This window comes from Penicillium verhagenii (genome assembly GCF_028828195.1).
Source record: "Penicillium verhagenii strain IBT 33310 chromosome Unknown utg000005l_segment0_segment0, whole genome shotgun sequence".
Lineage (NCBI taxonomy): Eukaryota > Fungi > Ascomycota > Eurotiomycetes > Eurotiales > Aspergillaceae > Penicillium > Penicillium verhagenii.
Window position 1 is genome coordinate 4,443,012 of NW_026643169.1, and position 21,334 is coordinate 4,464,345.

General features: G+C 48.6%; 8 protein-coding genes across 8 annotated transcripts; 2 read left to right on the forward strand and 6 right to left on the reverse strand.

Annotated features, from left to right (window-relative positions):
- Positions 1 to 172: 172 nt before the first annotated feature.
- On the forward strand, positions 173 to 1,183 carry N7466_005152 (thymidylate synthase; the record flags this gene model as incomplete). Its single annotated transcript, XM_057164549.1, has 1 exon — positions 173 to 1,183. The coding sequence occupies one exon, from the start codon at positions 173 to 175 to the stop codon at positions 1,181 to 1,183; it is 1,011 nt and encodes a 336-aa protein (XP_057023230.1).
- An 872-nt stretch (positions 1,184 to 2,055) lies between these two features.
- Positions 2,056 to 3,000, reverse strand: N7466_005153 (AN1-type zinc finger protein; the record flags this gene model as incomplete). The annotated part of the gene is made up of 1 exon (XM_057164550.1): positions 2,056 to 3,000. The coding sequence occupies one exon, from the start codon at positions 2,998 to 3,000 to the stop codon at positions 2,056 to 2,058; it is 945 nt and encodes a 314-aa protein (XP_057023231.1).
- Positions 3,001 to 3,794: 794 nt separating this feature from the next.
- Positions 3,795 to 6,779, reverse strand: N7466_005154 (histone deacetylase hosB; the record flags this gene model as incomplete). Its single annotated transcript, XM_057164551.1, has 1 exon — positions 3,795 to 6,779. One exon carries the CDS (start codon positions 6,777 to 6,779, stop codon positions 3,795 to 3,797), a length of 2,985 nt encoding a protein of 994 aa, XP_057023232.1.
- Positions 6,780 to 7,526: 747 nt separating this feature from the next.
- On the reverse strand, positions 7,527 to 7,817 carry N7466_005155 (uncharacterized protein; the record flags this gene model as incomplete). Its single annotated transcript, XM_057164552.1, has 1 exon — positions 7,527 to 7,817. One exon carries the CDS (start codon positions 7,815 to 7,817, stop codon positions 7,527 to 7,529), a length of 291 nt encoding a protein of 96 aa, XP_057023233.1.
- Positions 7,818 to 9,331: 1,514 nt separating this feature from the next.
- Positions 9,332 to 10,186, forward strand: N7466_005156 (YggS family pyridoxal phosphate enzyme; the record flags this gene model as incomplete). The annotated part of the gene is made up of 1 exon (XM_057164553.1): positions 9,332 to 10,186. One exon carries the CDS (start codon positions 9,332 to 9,334, stop codon positions 10,184 to 10,186), a length of 855 nt encoding a protein of 284 aa, XP_057023234.1.
- A 345-nt stretch (positions 10,187 to 10,531) lies between these two features.
- Positions 10,532 to 13,567, reverse strand: N7466_005157 (AP-2 complex subunit alpha; the record flags this gene model as incomplete). Its single annotated transcript, XM_057164554.1, has 4 exons — positions 10,532 to 10,654; positions 10,727 to 12,672; positions 12,729 to 13,063; positions 13,116 to 13,567. 4 exons carry the CDS (start codon positions 13,565 to 13,567, stop codon positions 10,532 to 10,534), a joined length of 2,856 nt encoding a protein of 951 aa, XP_057023235.1.
- Positions 13,568 to 14,469: 902 nt separating this feature from the next.
- Positions 14,470 to 14,913, reverse strand: N7466_005158 (putative copper resistance protein Crd2; the record flags this gene model as incomplete). Its single annotated transcript, XM_057164555.1, has 3 exons — positions 14,470 to 14,540; positions 14,603 to 14,698; positions 14,754 to 14,913. 3 exons carry the CDS (start codon positions 14,911 to 14,913, stop codon positions 14,470 to 14,472), a joined length of 327 nt encoding a protein of 108 aa, XP_057023236.1.
- Positions 14,914 to 16,914: 2,001 nt separating this feature from the next.
- On the reverse strand, positions 16,915 to 18,848 carry N7466_005159 (homeobox domain-containing protein; the record flags this gene model as incomplete). The annotated part of the gene is made up of 4 exons (XM_057164556.1): positions 16,915 to 17,273; positions 17,375 to 18,018; positions 18,083 to 18,220; positions 18,280 to 18,848. The coding sequence occupies 4 exons, from the start codon at positions 18,846 to 18,848 to the stop codon at positions 16,915 to 16,917; spliced, it is 1,710 nt and encodes a 569-aa protein (XP_057023237.1).
- Positions 18,849 to 21,334: the final 2,486 nt, after the last annotated feature.

The window sequence follows — 21,334 nt, forward strand, 5'->3', positions numbered from 1 at the left end:
AACACGGCACGTGATAGCGTGTCGCGTTTTACGCGCAGCCATCGCCAACTCTGGATTGGTTCCTGTTTCCCACCTTCAAATCTACTCAGCCCCCTCGGAAAGCGCATCAAGAAATCGTGACGGATTAAATTAAAGAAAGGGTCAGCACCAAAGCTCAACTCTCACACCGACAATGACATTAGAACAAGTCCCTACGGCCCCTGCGGCCACACCGCAGCTACCGCATGATCCCTCACACGAGGAACACCAATACCTCAACCTGATCCGCGATATCCTAGCCCAAGGCGAGGTCCGCCCTGATAGAACAGGCACTGGCACTCAAAGCATCTTTGCCCCTCCGGCCCTCCGATTCTCCCTATCAAAGCCCAACCCAGAAGGCGGCGCCCCAATCCCCGTTCTACCCCTCCTTACCACAAAACGAGTCTTCCTACGCGCCGTTCTAGCTGAACTTCTCTGGTTCATCGCGGGAACCACTTCCTCATTACCTCTTTCCGAAGCCGGGATCAAGATCTGGGATGGCAATGGCAGCCGGGAGTACCTCGATAAGGTTGGCCTAGGCCACCGCGAAGAGGGCGATCTCGGCCCCGTGTATGGATTCCAGTGGCGGCACTTTGGCGCCGAGTATGTCGACGCCAAGACGGACTACACAGGTCAAGGTGTGGATCAACTCAAGGATATCGTCGACAAGATTATGAATTCGCCTTTTGACCGTCGGATCATCATGAGCGCTTGGAACCCTGCCGATCTGAAGAAGATGGCTCTTCCGCCTTGCCATATGTTTGCGCAGTTTTACGTTTCGTTCCCGCCGGGCATGAAGCTTGATGCGAATGGTCGCCCTGACGCGAAGGGTACTCTTTCCTGTCTTCTTTACCAGCGCTCCTGTGACATGGGCCTGGGTGTTCCGTTTAACATTGCTTCTTATGCCCTTCTCACTCACATCCTTGCTCATGCTGCGGATTTGAACCCTGGAACTTTGATTCATACTATGGGTGATGCACATGTCTACTTGGATCACGTTGACGCGCTGAAGGAGCAGTTGACTCGTGAGCCAACTGAGTTCCCTGAGCTGCGTATCAAGCGTGAGGATCGTGGCAGTGCCATCATTGATGGGTGGAAAGAGGATGAGTTTGAGGTGATTGGCTACAAGCCCCACAAGATCATCAAGATGAAAATGAGTGTCTAAGTCTCCTGTGGACTTGAGTGATGTTATATGTTTAGATGATACCAGTGGAACTTTATAAATAGAACTGTACTTCTTTTCATTATGAATCGTAATCGCCTCTTGACTATTGATATCGTGTACTATCAACGGATTGAGTAAATGCGGTTGACTTGCTTGGTTTCGCCGTAAACGGCTACTTATCCTGAGCACCGCGTAAAGGTGCAAGTCTTGCTCAGGTGTCGTACACATGGCCCGTACGACTAGGCGAACAAGAAAGACATTCAAACGTTAAAAGTCAAACCCCTCTTTAAGTTGAGCTCAAGCGTTGGAAGAACAGAGGAGAGCCTGAGACACTTGGATGTTGGTCTGCGAATATCAGAGCAAGAAAAGAATTCCGTTGACTCCCCTTCCCCCATCCATGGGTCATGGTCTACCATGAACAGGATTCCAGATCATTAATTTTCTTCTTTTGTTGTCTTGTCTCTTTTCACTTTTTTTTTCTTTCTTTTTCTTTTTTTTTTTCTTTTCTCCCGTTGATTGTTGCTCTGTCTTCCGTAGCGTTGCACTTGACATCAACTTGAACCCGAACTTGGAATCGAACTTCAACATACAAATTCAGAGCTTCATCCCCGAACAAACATGCAGACAGCACAATATCAGGGCTTCATCATTTCATTCAAGTTTCTTCTTCTCCGCACGATTCATGAAGTCGGATTTTTTTTTTGAGTCGTTATTGTGGTAATCTGCCACCATGCTGTGTATCATCTGACACAGTTCAGATCGTAGTATGATCCGCATTTGAGAGGAAAACCACACTCGGTGGTATCAAAGGTGTATAATGCTGAAACAAATAGAATACAAGAAAAAGACCAAGGCTAGTTTATACATATGCATCATGACTTCTCGAGAATTGCCCCAGCACCTCGTAACAACACAATCGTATCTCCTTGCTTCACTTTCGCACCAATCGAATCTGAGAATTGGAGGAATTCCCCAGATTCCACATGGAATATCCGTAATTTGGCTTCTTCTCCTCCAACCCGATTGTTCAAGTTTTGAACATGCAGCCTCTTTGCCACATCATCGAGCACGCGACCAACCTTCCAGCTCGAGTCGAAATAGAAGTCCCCAGACGGTGGCTGCGCAGCCTGTGTATCTGCCGTTCCAACCGTATGCAAATATAATCTTTTATCAACTGGGACATTTGCCTGGCCCTTCGCCGTCCTCTTCATAGTATTCACGCCAACGGCCCTGGCCGCAGCGCTACCAGGCTTAAGCTTCGGTTTCGGAATCAGATTCGCACTGGCAGCTTGTGTATCCTTGCCCCATGTGCGCACGCGCGAAAACATGGATTTGATCGTCTCGTTCGCTGTTTGCCCGTTGGTTTGCCGTGCTCCGAGTGGGGTAATCTTGGCGCAATCATGTTGTTCAGGGAGTCGGTGTTTGACACAGTATTTATGGTTGCAGTTTTGGCATCGGACAGCGGGGGCTCCAGCTGTGTCGATAAGTAATTTGCAGGAGACGTGGTAGCACTGATCCGAGTTGTAGATGGTAGGCTTTTCCGTTGGTGGAGATGCGCGGTTTTCTTGGTTATTGGTGTTGCCGTTTCGGCGGCGAGCCCATTCGCCTGCGCGAGGACATTTGTGTGATGTTTCGGAGCGGTGTTCGGCGCAAAATGTGCCCTTGCAGGATAGGCAGCGACAGGGGAGGAAATCGAGCTGGCCACAGTATTCGAGTTGGCAGTGGCTACCGATTGCCTCTACGTCTTCTTCGTTCGTTATTTGAGTATAAGTGGACTCGGGTGGAGGTGTTGTCCGTCGGAAAGTGATCGGGGCCATGGGGGCAGATTATTTTAATGGAACGACCGTGTGTATGATTTGTGAGATGAGTGAAGGAAAGAAAACGCTATGCGAAGATTGACCTGGATATATGGAGTTAACTAGTTGTGAGTAGAACATGCTGGCTCAATTTGACTAATACTAATGCGGAGAGAGGCTTATCTAATTTTATCTAATTGCGGTGTCGGGGGTCCCGACCCCCGACTCCCGACTTGTCATTCGCATTTTCGATTAGTACTAGTCATGAGACTCATGAATGAAATTATCCTATTGGGGATATCATCTACGGAGTAACAAAACAAGTAATTTTCTGAACATCGTCACCTTGTCCCCGAAACTTCCCGGTTATCCAATTCGAGAGATGAAAGATGACCACGCAAATCAAATCCGAGCCGATACATGATGTACTCGACATGGCGGCGGCGAATGTTGTTCGAAGGTCTCCGAAGACTAAACAAGCAAGTCATGAGCTGGTCCACCCCTTCCAACGTTAAGAGTCAGATCGGATTATAGTGAAAAGGTAGTAAGGTCAAGATTAGATTGAATTGAAGTTACGGATGAATAGGGTCAGATGAAAGAAGATAAAAGATGAAACAAATGTGAATGCGAGTGCGAGTGCGCCAGCGGCCTCGTCGCCTTCGTTGCCGGTGTGTCCGGGGTACCATTGGATCATGGTATCGTACTGGACAAGAGTCTCAGGGCATCACAGGAAGATAAGAACATCAAGCGCGCACATAGGGTATCGAAGCAAAGTAAACAAATAAACAAATAAAAGGTAAGAAATGGTATTGATATCATGCCCCACTGTCGGCATCCTTTTTCTCCGGTAACACGAGTTTGATATTGTCAAGACCGGCAGTCAATTCTTCGACTGCTTCATCCCCGGGAATTTTCACTTGGTCGGACAATTTTGACGGCAGGAATGTGCTAGGCACCTTCGGGACTGGCGGAGCCTTCCTCGGTGTGGCTTGTCGTTTGGGAGTAGCCGGACGCGAAGCCAGGGTCTTCGGCAGTTTGCTGGCGGGGGCAGTAGTGGAGCTTTGAGGCGCGGCTGTTTTTTCGATTTTCATTTGAGGCTGTTGCTGACGCCCCGGACGAGTCCCGGAAGCAGTCGAGTTTCCATGCGCTATTGCGCTATATGTACCAAAATGCGACTCCGAGCCACCCAAATCCCCGATTTCGACGGGGGCAATTGCGGTTGCGCTCTTTCGCCGATTGGCATCTTCACTTGGCGATGATGTGCCTGAAGCATCAGGCGAGCGACGGCCATCAAGGGTCTTGCGTCGGTTCTTGTTACGCATCGCCTGCTGGCGTGGAGTACCAGGACGAGAAGAAGAACTGGTGGGAGTTGCTGGCGACTTGGACTTCTTCGCCCGGGGCTGTCTCTTGTCCTCGTTTGGAGCTGGTGGGGGTGGGGGTGGCGGCACAGGGATAACATAGTTTTCCGGGGAAGGAAGGCCTCGCGCAACTTGGCTAGCATACCGTTCGCGGGTAGCGGCAGCATTCAAATCCTCAGGCCTGCAGCTTACAGTTTGTCGGTCCTGGGGAACAAGAGTTTTCCACAACTCATGCGCGGCTGTTGCCCAACCGACTTCTGGTAGAGGCATGGTGGGATCAATGCCTTCGTTGGAACCGAAACTCTTCCGTCCACGTGCCTTGGCTGAGAAAGAGCGAGTGGGGTTAGAGAACGTCGGTGCCGCCTTCTCACGGCTCTTGCTCGGTGGGAACATAAGCGCCTCCATTTCACTCAGATTCTCGGGAGACCACCAATCAACGCGGTATGTTGCGGGGGGTGATACGGGGGTTGAAACGGGGATCAAGCCTTCGGAGGATGAAGCGGAGACATCAGCTTGGCGTGAGGTGATATTCGGCAAGGTGCCACCCAATGCACTCAGATGACTGAGCACACCACTAGCCAAAGCTCGGTTGCTGTAGCCGCCTTCCAGTACACTGATTACACGGCCATCAACACCGAGATCTTCTTCGTGTGACATTCGGAGAACATCTGCGGTGAATTTGGCATAAAATTCAGTTGGCACGTTGACTTTGTGGCGCTGCATGCCGGTACTTTCCCATTCGCTTGCATCAAAGCCAGCGGAAATGAAGATAGCTGCCTTGGGACGCGGACCCTTGGGTGCCTTGGCGAGAGTTTTGGTTTGCTTTCGCAGAAAATCGCGTGCTTTGTCAATCAGGATCTTGTACTTTGTCTCATACAAGTCCCAGAACTCAGCTTCTGTCTCCCAGGTACCGAGATGAATGTTGTGGATTGACTGGCCTTGCGCATCAAGACAGACACTTGCATTGCGAACCTTGTCAGGTTTTCCATTCTCGCATGGGTAGGAGTTGATGTCATGAAGGCTGTAGTATCCGATTGGGGTTTTGTCGTACGCAGAACTCTTGCCCGAAGCTTCCCATACCTTTTGGTTGTGTTCCCAGGCAATGTCCTGAGATCCATCGCCATGGTGCAAATCAAAGTCCAAGATAGCGGCATGAGTCAGGTTGTGCTTGGTAGCTGCGTATGAAATACCAACATGGACGTTGTTCACCCAGCAAAATCCAGATGGAAAGTCGGCTGCGCAATGATGACCAGGTGGGCGAATACAAACAAAGGCACGATTGGTTGGTCCAGGACCGAGAACTGTGTCGATGCCATCACAAACTGCACCTAGTGCACCCTCAAAGGCTTGTTGCGACTCTGCACAAAGGTAAAGATCTCCAGCGTGGAGCTCTGGTCCGGTGGTGTCGTTACCCATGTCGTCATGGGTACGTTTTCGAACCAACTCGCTAGTGCCCATGACGAGGCGTGACTCGGAAAGTTCACACATCTCCTTGAGTTCTCCCGTAAGGGCTCCGTGGACACTGGTGACGGCTTCATTGGTAAGGGACAAGGAGCGTGACGATTTGCGAATTTGGAAGGGAGGCGGAGGTAAAATGTTGATGTCGAGAAGAGGGTGGGGCGCAGTGGGTTCCCCTGCATGTCGGCGAGCAAGTCGGACATATGCAGCTGACACTCCTGCAACACAGGCACGAAGGCGCTCTGGGCGCTCAACGATTTCATTTAGCCTTGCCTTGGTCGTGCGAGGGCGCGCGAAACGGTGGCCATAACAAGCATCATGAATGACGACGACTGCTTGAGAGTGCAAATCAACTGCTTGGTGCAGATCAATCTCTTTTTCAAAATGTTCAGCCGCGATCGAAGCTGCCGTGGGGAGCTTTGGAGGAGTAAGTGTAAGCCGCTGTGTCACGGCGATGGGGGCCTTTGGCGGAGTGATTGTGGCACGCTGTGACGCGACGGGGGGCTTTGGGGGAGTAAGCGTGAGGCGTTGTATCATAACGGGCGACTTTGGAGGGGTAACTGCGAGGCCCTGCGAAATCGTCATGGCGGGCGACGCGCCGGACTTCGGGGATCCCGCGAAATTGGCAGATGAGTGGCGCGATTGATCTGGTTTCGGAGAGGACGGACGATGATTCCCCGAGGTAGACCTTAGCGACGCTGTTGACGAACGTTTTTGAAGAATAGGTATAGATTTGCGACGCTCGTCACGCAAAGAATTGGAGCTGGGGGTGCGTCTTGGTCTTGGTGTGGGATGGTTCAAGGGAAAAGAAGACGACGAGGTGTCAGGAAGGAGCAGTGAAGGAGAGGGAGGTAAAGGAGTGGAAGTTGCATTGACGAGAGACAGGCGACTCAGGGTTTCTGAAATATCGCATTTTGATTCACTCAAGGTGTTCCTGTTTACATTGAATGAAGGTGGGTCATCGGGGGCTTCAGAGGCATCCATAGTGGAAATCACTCATGGGTACTGGGTACCCAAACTCAATTTCATTCACTTGAGCCAAAGTTTCTCCTACTTGAGGGAAACAATGAAAACAAGGGAAGGTTGAAGATGGTGGGGGGTAAACGAAGTCCCAAAATGGCAAAAATGACACTAAGGGGGTAGCGGGGAGAAGGAGAAGGGGGGGGAGGATCAGGTGTACCCCGTAGTGAATGGAAACCTTAAAAGTTGGGGCGCGGGAGACGGGAGACACCACTTTGGGATTGTAAGATCTCCCACATTCAATATGGTACAGGTAGTTGAAGGTGAGAACTTTCGAAAAGGAGTGCGAAATGGGGGTTTCAAAAGTTGCACTATTGAATATCCTCGTGCTGATTTTATAAGGTAAGGGGTCAGCCGATCCCATTCCCAGATTCTTCCTACATTCTTCTATACAGACTCATAATATGAACACACTTTTCAGGTTTCACCAGAATATGTCTGGAGTCACATTCTTTAAGTACTATTCATTGAGATATTGATATGAACCATCTAACAAAATAGTATGACTTGATCTTTTTGTGTCAAACCTCGGTATAAAATCCCCTCAGACCACGTTTCGCCCGCATAAAAGAAACATTAGAACCCCAACACCAAAGCTAAAAAAGAATATAAAGAAAATCCCAGTAATGGAAAAACATCAACGGGAAGAAGAAGTAACATGAGTGGAAAGAAAAAAAAAATTGAAACTGAAAAAAGAGGGTGCATCATGAGCTAACGAGACCACAGGCCGCGCCATTGATACCACTGGTACCAGCGTCGACCCAGGGAAGACTTCTCATCCAAGGATTCTTGAGATCGGCGGCGCACCTTCTCTTCATCTTTGCGAGTCTTCTTCTCCGACTTGAATCCTTTGGTGGCATGAGAATGACAGAAGCAATGCATGTGGACAGTCTCGACACTAATTCCCGGGCAGCTGTTGCGGCGCTGACCAGCGCAGATGCTGTTGCCGGAGTTCTCTTCGCAGTGACACCATTCATATAGAGTGAAGTATTGACGACACATGTTGGATAGGTGATTGGGGGTTTTCGATATGTGGAATTGATATGAAAAAAATACGTTGTTGAAGGTAGGGATGTGGTAGTAGTGATCCGAGGAACGGTCGATTTAGCGTCTGATCAAGCTCAAGCTTCTTTGATGGGCCAAATAGATGATCCAGAAATACCCCTTTAGGAAAATGGCAATTCTGCAGTCACAAGATCAGAGGTGGATTGATTGGACGAGTATGTTTTTTTTTGTCCAAAAATGAAGTATAGCGGAGTAGCCAGATAGAGATCGTCCAACCAGGGACAAATCTAATAGATCCAAGATGAAAATCAGACCAGCTGAAAGGGAGGCAAATGGGTAGTAAAATGTGTCAAAAGGAAAGAAGAGGAAGGAAAGTGCCGATCGGCGGTCTTTATGCATAATAGATGAATAAAGCTGCGGGGGGAACCTATAGGGTAAGGTAATAATGAGTGAATAGTAGCGCGTCCTGTAACCATGGAACCACGCGAGGATCTGACGTCAAGGAAGACAATAACGAACGCCTCGGTAGGCGGCGGGACAATAAGATGCTGGGTGAATTGCCCTTCCCGGCGCTTCGGGTTACATCTTCACCTTTCGAACCAGGTGGTATTGGGAACCTGATCAAAACTAAGCTTGTCATTGGTCGGGACTCGGAACTACTGTCAATTGAGGAAAACTGCTCATTTGGGTATTTTAGCTGTTTTGGTTGATTCCCTCATGAATTGGTGCCGGTGAGGTAACAGAAACGCCTTATTGGTCTTGGCTCAGAAACGCGCTTGAAAAGGGAAAGCACCCTTCAGCCAACCTCCTATAGCCATAGCCAGAACAATAGGCGGCTCTGCATTTAAAAATAGATCATCTCAGAGCATGCACGGAGTAAGGCTGTACAAAGAAAAAAGCATCAGGATCTAGTTTGAAACTCAATAGCAATCTGATCGGCCGCTAGATCAACCTTGTCAAACCTGAGGAGGATCTTCGGTGACCCCGGTGATCTTCCTGATTGGGCCTGCCTAGCCGCCGGAGCTGCATTAGGGAGGTTGGCGGGGGCTGAAGGTTCCCCTTGTGTCATTTGGCGCCCGTCAGGTACAGCCGTACAGGTCATGTTGCACGGACACCCGACATTCCTAGCGTCGCATGGATTTTTTTCCCCCCAAGGTCAAGATCAGGATGAGCTTGTGTCGATCGGACGCAAACAGTGGAAGCCACAGCCGCAAGGGTACGGGGGATGCAAATGATGCAAAATTGTGGCTGCGGCAGTTTCAGAAAGAAGCAGGCGGTGTAATAGTGGATCCCTCCGCTCAATATCATGTGACCTGTCACTTTTCCCGCGGAAGTGCCTCAGGCTGTCATAAAGTTTAATCGCTATCGCCTTCCAGTTCACGCCCTCTTTTCTCAATTGACTCTTCAAAAGGTCTCCACATCAGCTACAATCTTTACAGCTGTATACGTATACGTGGTCATTACAACAACTGGCTCTATAATCCCTCCCATTGATTACTGATAACACTGCAATGACCACTCCATCCGAATCAACCACGAACCAAACACCCAACATGGCCAGCACCCCCGCGCGAGCCTCCACCCTACTTGCCAATCTGACCGCCGTCTCCGCGCGCGTCTCAGCTGCAGCAACCCACTCACCAACCCCCACCAAGCCCGTTCGACTAGTAGCAGTTTCCAAGCTTAAGCCCGCCTCGGATGTCCTAGCTCTTCACCAACCCCCCGCCTCCCAGCTTCATTTCGGCGAAAACTACATCCAAGAACTACTTGAGAAGTCCCGGCTCCTGCCACTCAGTGTCAAGTGGCACTTCATCGGCGGATTGCAGTCGAATAAGTGCGTGACGCTGGCTCGGGACGTGCGCGGGCTATGGGCCGTCGAGAGTGTCGATACGGAGAAGAAGGCTAGCCTTTTGAACAAAGGATGGGGAGAGCGGAAGCCCGAAGATAATGCGGAGGCGGATGCGGCCGATCCTGACCACGGTAAGCTCCGCATCTATGTGCAGGTGAATACCTCCGGTGAAGAGAATAAGGCCGGTGTTGAACCCGCCGCTGCGCCTGCGTTGGCTCGGTTCATTCGAGAGCAATGCCCGCGCCTCAAGCTGCACGGTGTTATGACCATTGGAGCTATTGCGCGGTCGAAAGAGACGACACCGGAAAACGAGAATGAAGACTTTGTCTGTTTGCGAGAGACGAGGGATCGCATTGTTGCGGACCTCGGACTTGCGGGCCCTGAGGCCGAATTGGAGCTTAGTATGGGCATGAGCTCTGATTTTGAGGGAGCTATTGCTCTGGGATCGGATCAAGTCCGGGTTGGAACAACCATTTTTGGGGATCGGCCACCTAAGTCGGAAGCCCGCGTTGTCTAAGTTCGAGTCCCATCCGCAGTATCTTTTTTGGCGGTCGTCAATTGTTTTTGTTTTCTTTTACGAGTTCATGAATTATTGCATATGCAGCGGGGATGCCTCTTGGTTGGGCAGTTGACAAAATGTATCAATCGTTCTTGACACATCCTAATAAAGCAAATAAAGAGGGAAGACGAAGGGGAGAAGTATATGTAAATACTGTATATCATAATTGACTACCGCAGGGAAAGATTATACAAGAAGACGATGTTCAATCATAAAAGAACGCTCGCTGATATTTGGCTCGAAAGCTGATGGAGATATACATGCATGAAATGCCCCTCTTGGCCCCTTCGAATGCTTCATTGACTAGTCGTAAGACCCAGGTCCAACATCCCCGGTCTTGATTCCCTGGCTGAGCTTCTGCTCCATCTGCTTTGCCAGTGACTGCGGAACACCTTCTTGTGTAGCACGAATTGTAACACGATACATCTGCGTGGAGTAGTTAGTGTCATTCAATAATACAGAAGACTTTGGATACACTAAGGCTGCTTGATCACTTACCGACTTCTCGTAATTTGGCTCTAGGCGCAATAGGCAGCCTATCTTGCCTGTTTCGAACTGGTACACTGCGCAGCCCACAATATTATTGCTGTTTGGATCCACGCCATCCAGGATCTTCCATTGGAATCCTTCCACAACTCTCCTGGTGTAGGCCTCATTAATTATCTTTTTCTTTCCACTCAGTCCAAAGGTCTTCTGGGACTCCAGAGGCCCACCGCCAATCTGCCTCCAACGTTGGAAGAAGTCTTCAGCGGAAAGAGACGAGGGCTCCATGTATCGATGCATCAAAACGGGCAATTGGAGAGTGTAAGCCTGGAGGGCACCGGCCAGGTAGGAAATACGGATAGTGGGAGCATCGGAGAAGGGGCCGTGTGCTGCACAGAAGAACGTCTGCTGTGTCTGGCCAGATGCCGCAACAGTTGATTCGGGCAGATTTTTGCTGTCAATCTTTAGGTTTGGTGAGGCGGGGTTGTCAATGGTCGTAGTCAACGATCCAATGGGGTATGTTGATTTGTTGGAGATGTAAAGCTTAACAACGCCCATATGGCCGCGGTATTCCGATCGCAAGCCAACTTGGATCTGAGCGTCCTGGAATAGAACACCCTCTTGTGAGAAGTAAAGCTTGTTATAGCCAATGTCCCATTCTGGTGTCAGATGAGCCGCGCTGGCAAGGTTTGGAGGAGGAGCTGGCGGGCCACTGTTGAAGTCCAATCCTGCCAGGTCACCAGATGCACTTGTTGCACTAGTTGGAGTGCTGCCATTAGATCCAGGTCCAGTTCCGGTTCCAGTTCGTGTACCATGAACGATGGTGGTGAATGAACGCTTGAGACCAGTGGTCTGTGCCATAAGAACCTCCTGCTTGTCGGCATTCGCAGCCTTGCCACCAACCACCCACGTCTTTCTCTCGCTAGTGCCAGCTGTCTTCTGATGAAGACGTGACAAAAGAATCGAAGTTCGCTCTGAGAAAGGCGGCATTTCATCGCACACAGTACGCAACAAGTTATCAGTCGGAAGTGTCGCCAACGATAGATACTCGAATGCTCGCTGTTGCAACTCAGAGTCAGGGGAATGGCTGTACAAACGGAAGATCTGGAGGAGCTGCGGTTTGATCTCAGGGAACAAGTTTACAAACTTGACAAACGACGAGAGAATCATGGCTCTTGCGTTGTCGGATCCAGTAAACATCTTGGCCTGCAGTGCCAAGAATTGTTCAATGGGGCTTGAACCGGGATTGTCGGCGATAAGGTGGCCAAACTCGCCGAGAACATAACAACCAATTTTCACCAAACTCTCATGACAGTCGGTCTTCATGTAGCCGAAGAGTGTGTGGGCTGCATATGCCTGTAACTCTTCGTTGTTGGTCACAATTTGAATGACTCGTTGCCACACTTCGTCGTTGACGTGGTCACCCGCCAGTGACAAAAGCTTCAAGGTCATATCAATGTACCACTGGGCGTCGGTGGCATATTTCTCTGTCAGGATGGCCACCTTCAAGACCATCTCCTCTCGAATAGCATAATCAGCTGTTTGGAGGTAGCGAAGAAGCTCGTTGACAATAGGACCGGCGTTGGTGGTATCGCACATGCTGTACAGGAGATCCAAACCCTTGCGACGAACACTAATATCTCGGTCTCGTAAGGAACCCAGGATGATGTTCTGGTGCTTCTTAATTGGATCAAGGGTTTCGGCCCGCGCAGCAAAGTGGGTCAGCGCATCCAGACCAAGATATCGGACGTTGGTTTCGCGAGATTGGATGTATTTGCCCAGACGAGAGGAGATTTGCATCATCAAGGTGTGTTCCGAGTCGAGATGAATGAGAAGGTTAATGGCTTCGAATAAGATTGCATTTTGTGCATTGTTCTGCTGGACGTTCTTAGGAGTTTCCATCGCAGCCTGCATGATCTGCCGAAGAGATTCTCGGATAATTCCACGGACATGACTATCATCTGCAAGGGGGGATAAGTATAAAAACTAAAGATCTGATAAAGAAACTTAAGCATACCTGATGGAGGATAATATTGCAACAGGCGCAGAAACTTGACTTGAATCCACGGACATGGCACTCGGTAATAAAGGTAGTCCGGTGCAATGTCATTGTCAACCACGATCCGCTTCAACCGCTGCGCAGCTTTGACATAACTGCCCTTGTACTCTTCAGGCATGTCTTGAGCCAACGCCATGACTAGCGAGGTGACAGACAAGGTCACACCCATGTCTGGGTCGTCCATAATCGAGATAATTCTTTCGGCCCATTCGTTCCGCACAATTCCGGGGTATTTGCGATAGAGACGAAGCAGGGTAAGCGCGGCCTTCTTCTTGACAAAGGCTTTCGAGGTGCTAGAGACAGTTAGAATAAGGACAGACGATCTATGTGACGAAAAAAACTCACGGAGAAATCAAGAGCCGGTGGACCTCGTTGCCCAATGCTTCTCCCAGCTCCCGGCCACCAACATTGGCTACTGCATGCAATGCCAAACAGATGTTCAGTTCACTATTATCCATCAAGTCCTTCCGGATACTATTAACAACCAAGTGGAGCAACTCGTGTTCTTCGTGTAGGAATAAGGTGACAGCGAGATAACCGATCTGCTTCTCTGAGTATTTGGTCGAGGAGATAAGGTTGACGGCTTCGAGATGGCCAAAGTCGACATCGTAGCCCTGGATATAGACGTAAAGGAGCTTGCACACGTATTTCTTCTTCTGATATCCGTTGAGATTGCCGGCCTTGAACTTCTGTCGGATGTTGGCCAGCTCTTTGTTCACGCGCTTCTCCTCCAATTCTCGCGCCCGCGCGTTGCGCAGGTCCGCGATGAATTGCACCAGACCTTTCATTGACGACATGATTGTGGTATTTGAATTTTTATCTTTTCTTGCCTATTACCTCGTAGGCGCGGGCTTAGAGTTGGCCCTTTGGATGGTGTAAACACTTGAACTTTGGGGATTGAGGAGTGGGGTGGAGTCGGAATATACGGCTCGCATGCCACGCGGGGAGATGACCTCAGGGGTTTGCGATCGGACGGACAACGTCACACAACCATGTCCCTATTGAGTTGTCGCGGCCGTGGCGCATTGGCCGAAATGAAGTCGACGGGAATTTATGGATAAAGAGCTTGGAAGGCGAGGAAACAGGGGTTGCCGGTCGCAGTGGATCCCTAAATTTGGAAGCGGGGAGGTTAGAATGACACCATAAGAGATTCAGGGGATTTTTGGACTGAATTTTGGATACTAACCAAGCGTCAGGCAGAATGGTCCACCAATGTGAGAAAAAGGAGCAGGTCGAAAGTGAGATGCTCATCACACACCTCCGTCCCTTGGGCCACTTTCCGCTGTCGATCACTCGTTCTTCCGCTGTGGCACAGGAACAACGTTGATGCGACTGTGGCGGTGCAATTTCAGGGACTAAAGTCACTAAACAGTCTAAAACTACACTTGCAGCATGCAAGTCGATCTTTATCTATTTCAGTCTGGTCGGATCTAGTCTGAATGTTTAAAATCAAATATGCAGACACTATTTTTGAAATGTTATATTTTGTTTTTTTTTTTTTCATGAATCGTAACTATCAAATTCGTCCACAAAATAGGTGGATCGGAGTATTTGTAAATCAAGCAACCCCAGATGCCTCATATGAACGCCATTCTGCCAACTCCAAATACCCACAGCCATGCAATTTATGCTGATGATCAAAAGAAAAAGAAGAAAAAGAAGAAAAAGAAGACATCAGCTCAAAAACAGACTAAACTGTTTAAGAGCGAGTGGTGAAGTCGACCTCCAAAGCGGAGTCAACGCCCTCGGCCTTCTCGCAAGTGCAAGAAGCTATATATAAGGTTAGCCTGGTTCATTGAGAAGCTACAAAGTGTTGGATTTGTAAAACTCACCAGAGGGACGGCTGCCACATGCGCAGGTCTCGCCATCGACGGCCTTGTTCTCGGTCACAGAGCGCTCACAGGTGCACTGACCAACGGGACGAGCGCCTAAAAAAGGTTAGTCATTTGATACTCCGCGTTTATACTTGGAAGTAGAACGTACGGCATGAGCAACGAGGTCCAGAGACGGCGTTTTCGGCGGCAGCCTTGTTGCAAGAGCAGTGAAGGGCGCTCTCCTTTCCACAGGAGCACTTGGCCTGGGCAGCGCAAACACACTCTCCAGCGCCGGAGGTCTTGCAGCAGGTAACAGTGGGGTTGACCATTTTGAAGATAGTGAAGTTATCGAAGAGATAAATTGGTAGTGATAAGTGAAGAAGTTTGCAACTGGAAGTCGATTGCGAAAATTGGAAATTGATAGTCAGAGGATCTGTTGATTGATTTTGATACTGAATGGAAAAGGCAAAATCCCCTGCAGGCGATCGTGAATATTTATACTTGGTTGCATGCGTCAGTGGCCAAGAGTGACTCTTGCCATGATTATTATTACAAGGGCTCTGATTGGCTGGCTGACCAAATCATGTGACTTGGTGACCACCTGATGCCTTGTCGCTGATTGGCTGAATACCAAGGCGCTGCAAATCCTCGCCACATGAGTGGCTGGACTTACCACGATCATACTTGATGACTTTTACAAGACTTTTGATTCGACCATGCCGCTTTCCCAAATCTTGATCGCCCTGGCATTGTCTGATCTGTATAACTTGGAAGCTTCAAGAACAGCCCGCGGACAATTTTGGATTCCATTCAAATGCTGACTCAAATTGAAGTCCGGATTACCAACAGCCGGCTTCCAATTTATGACATTTTTAATGGATTCTTGTTATTTTTCTTTGAATGAAAGCATTGATCAACGAACTTTTAGATACGAGTCTACTTCCTTTGAAGGTTTAAACTACTCAAATTAGATTACTCATTGTGGGTCCGGGTCCCTTACTTTAAAGTCTTTTCGACATTTCCATCCATTAAATCCATGATACATATTCAAATTTATGCCTTGCAAGGAATGTTGCGTCCACCAGTTGACGGATGTATATCCCATAATAGGTAGTACTCAGTGCTGCACATGTGCACATGTGGTAGACATGTGTACATATTCAGCCCAGGAGTTAACTTATATATGTACACATGTACTACATATAGTAACCTTGGAATACACCTTGAGGTAAGAAAAATTAGATTCATGCCGTGCAGGTGGAACATCCCAACACATTTGAAGGGCATCAGCACTCAAGTGCTGGTTCAAATGCTGTCATCCAACATCAATTGTCAAAGGAGTGGGTACCAGATATACCCATGATATATAGTAATACTTGACTACTACACATGAGCGTATGTGGTCTACGTATTTCCACCCATCCATGGATGGACCTCCACGCACGGCTAAATAGAAGTGGGCACCTCCCAATATCGTGCGAATTGGAAAGATTTACCTAGTCACGACTCAGGCCTGCCTAGGCAGAGAGGCAGCTTTGTGGATATTGTCAAGTGCTGGTTTGGAAAAGCATTTAGCACAGAAGAAAATAAAGCAGACGCGTGCGGATAGAAAGAAGTCCTGGAGGGGAAGGGCAAATATATAATTTGGAAATTTCAGGATAGTTCAATATAAGATATCAGTTGGCGTCCACTGGCGGAACCTTGAAACGGCTCAATTGGTGCAGCTGGTGCCAGCAGGAGAGGACATTCGCACACTGCCCCGGTGTAAACTAATACTTTCACGCACGGTCATAATATGTAGTAGTACTAAGTAATATGGATCGAAATCTTCAACCAAAAATGTTGATTGAATTTAGATTTGAACATCCATCCACCCATGCCAGAATTCTAACAAAAATTTGAACGCTAGTACACCAGAAAAGCTATAGACAATAGGTCACCATGAAGAAACCTTAAAAACCACGCCTTCGGCATGAACCAGTCCGCCCTCGCATAAACAAAAAAAGGAACATATACAAGTGAAAAAAAAAACGAAAGCGAATTGGGAAAAGAACCAAGAACAAGAAAAAAAAAACAACCAAACGGCCAACAAGAAAGAATGAGAAAGAAAATAGAGAAAAAAGATTGGAGAACAGGGAAAGAGCTAAGAGGAGGCTGTACAAGCATTAAGATTAAAACACGCTGTTATAGGTCGAATGCCCGTGGCTACCAAATGGGCCAAAACAAAAGGCGAAAGCGGAAAAAAGGGGGGTACCAGCCCAAGACCTGGCGCCAAAACGCACAGAGCAGGAAATCAGCTCAATTTTTATGGTCCTGCCTCTCGTATGACTTTATTGCTGGATATAGTTTGTATAGTTGTAGGAAGGGTTGCCGAATTTGCTGCGCAGGGACTCAAGGGTTTGCGGGTTGGGCTGCTGCATTTGATCGTTTGCCGTGACGCCCTGGTTGGAAGGGGCAAAAGTTGCGGCGAGGTTGAGTGTTGAGGTATTGGATTGTGTGTATGGAATCGATCCAATAGAGGGATTGCCGTAGGCATAAGGTCGGTAATCCTGGGCGGCGGAGACGGGAAGGGACTGGATATTTGACATGGGTCTACCATGAGCTGTGATTTGGGAGCCCATTGCCATTCCACTATATTCCTTTGGCGTGGACATTGCAAGTTGGGACTGGTAGTTTTGCGATTGGGTGCCTGTTTTGGGAAATCCGAGTTAGGGTCTTGCATTTGCTTGTGCTTTGGCTCCACTACTGATTCTTCTCAGGAGTGTTTAGTTGGATAGGAAAAAAACCAACCTAGATTTCCCATATCGTATGTGATTGGAGTACCCTGGGAGTCTGTCGGAGATGCCGATCCTTCAAAGGCTTGGTGCTGGTCGTATGCAGACACCATTCCGCTCGAACGGGGAACACTATAGTCCATTGGCTGCCTTCCATACGGCATATTTGATGGATTTGAAGGAGTTCCATATCGATTGTGAATAGGGTATCCTGTGTGGAAAGAAGATTGCTGGGAGGGAGCATCTGACAGGCTGTTTGATCTGGTAATGGAATAGTCGCTTCGGATCGTCCTGTGCAGATCATGCATTGATGCCGAAGCGGCGGGTCTGAACATCATGCTGGATTGTGACAGACTGTCATTCCGTCCCTGTCCAGCAGAAGACATGTAAGTTCCGACAGTTGACGCCGAACTAAGGGGTGAGACGAGGTAATCGTCCTCATTATGGCGTGGAAAGCAATCGGTTCGTAGTGCTCTCAAAGATGCAAAGTCTGGGTTCGGGGCTCCATAGTCATGTGGTGATGCAGTAGGGGTTGGTCCTGTTGATTTGCTCTCGAAGGGAGTCCGAAGAACCTTCGTGGTGTCGAAGTCGTCGGGAAGAGCTCGGGACTTAAGGACTCTCTCACGATCATTTGTTGTGAGACGCTTGAGCTTTGCTCGTCTACAAGTTGCGTTACTGTTAGATCAAAGAAGTGGCAAAACGAAAGAGAACAGTCCTGATTTACCTGTTCTGAAACCAGACTTGGACTTGACGGGGTGTCAAGCCAGGGATCTCCCTTGACAGGCGCTCCCGGTGGTTCGCATCTGGATGTGCCTGGCGAGTGAACTCGCTCATTAAGAAGCGGGTCTGGTTATGAGTCAACCTGCAAACTTACTGTTAACGCTTGTCTCTTCGTTTTCGTGATCGTTGTCGGAGCCCTACCGGAATCGCTTCATCTTCTTCTTCTCCAAGGATGTCATCCTGCTATCATCCTCGCTGCCCACGGCATCGCCCCTCTCATCAGACGGACTGATGGTAGACTCTCTGTCATGATCTTCCTTGTCAAAGCTCATCGGTTCAACGTTCATCGCATCCCCGTGCTGATCAGAAATGGTCTGCTGAGGCATCGAAAGGTCCATCTGGTGATCCGGGATCTCTAGCTTGGGCCGAGGCAGTAAAGTCTCTCTGGTTGCTGGAGACGGTTGGGCTCCCGTCCCTTGTGACAGGATTTCTCCTTCGGGAAACGGTGCCGCAACAGTCGAAGCCCCAAGCATGGGAGGCGTCGTCAAGGCATTTTCAGCCTTCACAACAGCAGGTTGCATGGCAGTAGCAGATAGTCCGTTCGAGGCACGCTGTTCTCGTCTCTCCTGCAGTTGTCGCAACGGAACAGTCTTTGGCAAGGTAAAGCGATCACCCTGGCAAGCCGATGAAAAATGAGAAGTAACAGCAGAGAGAGATGGGACTGGCGAGGATAGAGAAGATACCCAGAGACAAGGGCCGCCGATTGACATGGTAAGGAAGTTGGTGACTTGGGGCCCTTTCTTCTGACCGGAATAGTCTCACGTCGTCAAATCCACGATCCACAGAATCGAGTTAAGGAGCCTCAAACGCGCCGGACCAGCACACCCACAACGACACGAAACAAGAAAGAAGGAGCGATAGAAGACGGAGGAAAAGAGACAAAAGAAGCAGGGTGTCCTTCCCCGAGATGAGACGAATGTGGGTCTGAGATGAAGTACCGGGGCGCTTGCACGGTATGGTCAGAGTTCCTTTAATTTTGCAAATTAAACGAAATGCAAGGTGAATCAAAATCAAAGTATTATACCAGGCAAAATGGAAGATGATGAAAGAAGCAAGAAGGGGAGGTAGATCTTAGATGCTTAGGCGCCGACTTGTTCAGGTGTAATATCCAAAAGTGGGACGACAGGGCTCCCCAAACGTCTTTTAGATCTTCGGATCAGTTGGATACGATGATCTTAACGTGTTTTAGTAAGTCAGACACGAGGGCATCCACAATGGGCTATAGTATGGTACCTGAGCAAAAGCCGGCAGGGAGGGGGGAGGACGTTATGGCTTGTTTTACCAGGGATCAAGCGGAGATCTAAACAATGACGAAGCAGGGAAATGGCAGAAACGCAAAAAATACCAAACGAAAGAAAAGACTTGAAAAGACCAGTAATGGCACCAAGCGGGAAAAAGGCAGTGGAAATAATACCCCCAGAGATATTAAAAACGGAAGTAAATCCCTTCAAGGATCCACCGTAAAACGAGAAAGCAAAAGTTGACCTTGTACTTGATGACAACAGAGAGCAAGCAGCTATAACGTATCCGCAAGTCCACTCGACTGGACAGGGAAATGATATACTTGGGATTTGTTGTTTAGGGATGATCTTTAACAACGGTCGAAACAGTTCCCGATTGGAAGGGAGTGTAAAGCAATAATCCAAAAAGCAAGGAATACTCCAGTCCAATGCTCTAAACTTTGTTCCACTAGACTTAACAGAAAATAAGTGGGCCTTGAAAGAGGGGTGTAGAATGGCAGGGTTGAGTGTAATATTAAAAGGAAATCGGTGCACAAGTCTGCATCAGGACATGTAAAAAAAAAGGATCAGCGATCCCAGAGGCAAATAGTGCTTCTCTATAGGGTATAGTCTATCGAAAATCGAAATTCTACATTGAAAATAAAATAAAATAAACCAAATAGAAGAAAAAGGATCTTACACTCTAGATCTCCGTTCCCACATTGGGTATATGGTGTAACAACGATCACCGAGATTGAAACGTACGGAATAGAATATGATACCACAAGGCTAACGCAGGTGAGCAGAAAACAGGTACTAAGAGTGTAAAAAAAAAAGAGAGATAAAAAGTACGGAGTACGGGGTAGACGATTTGTCTACTACAGATTATGGGTAAGTGCCGTGTGCCAGAGCACAGGGCTCTTACAGTCCCGAGTAATAACCACGGCCAGGACCTTTTTCTGCATGGTAGACCCATCCTGGCGTGTGGCAAATCGCGGTTCAACCCGAGCTGAGAAAAAAAAAGGGAAAAGAAAATAAGGAAATAAGAAAAGAAAAAAGAAAAGAAAAAAAAAAGGCATTGTGGAAACAGGAGGCAACGGACTAGAATCTCCTCTCAAAGTCAAAGACCCAGACAAGCTCCTTCGATAACCCAAGGAAACGGGTCAAGGTGGACACATTTCAGTCCCACGTCCCACCTCGTGGATACCCACCACATGTTGCTATAGTTCTAGACGGAGTACGGAGTACGGAGACGGAGCAGAGGAGAAGACAAACTCCCTAGACCTATTCTCCCGTGCCGAATGCACCAGAGACATCCACGGAATAATCCACACCTCATCCTTCCGGAGGCGTTCAACCTTGGAAGAACAGACCATTAGAAAAAATTTCCGAAGACTTAGTGGGCGATCTGTTTGTGGCAAGAGTGAAAAAAGGTCTTAGCCCCTCCAATATCGATTTCGATTTGCTGCATGGACCATCAGCCAACCGCTATCAGACCCTGGCTCACCGGCACGAATTGAGGCTGGTCACCATGTGGAAATCCTGTCGGGTTGGCTGGCGTGCTGGCTCCATAGGCCAGTCTAACGCCCACCGGACCCTCGGGGTTATCGATCAAGGAAGACATGTCAGCCACTCAGCGGGCTGCCCGCCACAGTCCACTCTCTCAATGGGTTGTGATATGAGAGGGTGCATGGGTGGCTGACCCAGTGGAGATGTTGAACCAACCGAGTGGTCTGTGTAATCAAATAGGATTATGGGAAATTTCATGATTACTATTCAAACAAGTTTACGATTGGAGAAATAAGAGGGTTGAAAAAAAAAATTAAGAAATTAAAAAGATTCACAGAAAATGTGATAGTTCTGATTTCATTCTCTCTTCATTTTTTTCTCCAACCCCGCGATCCATGGTCAATGAAATGTCTCAACCAGGATATAAGAAATGCTCATCTGAGCTCTGAAACCAGGTGATGTTGAGG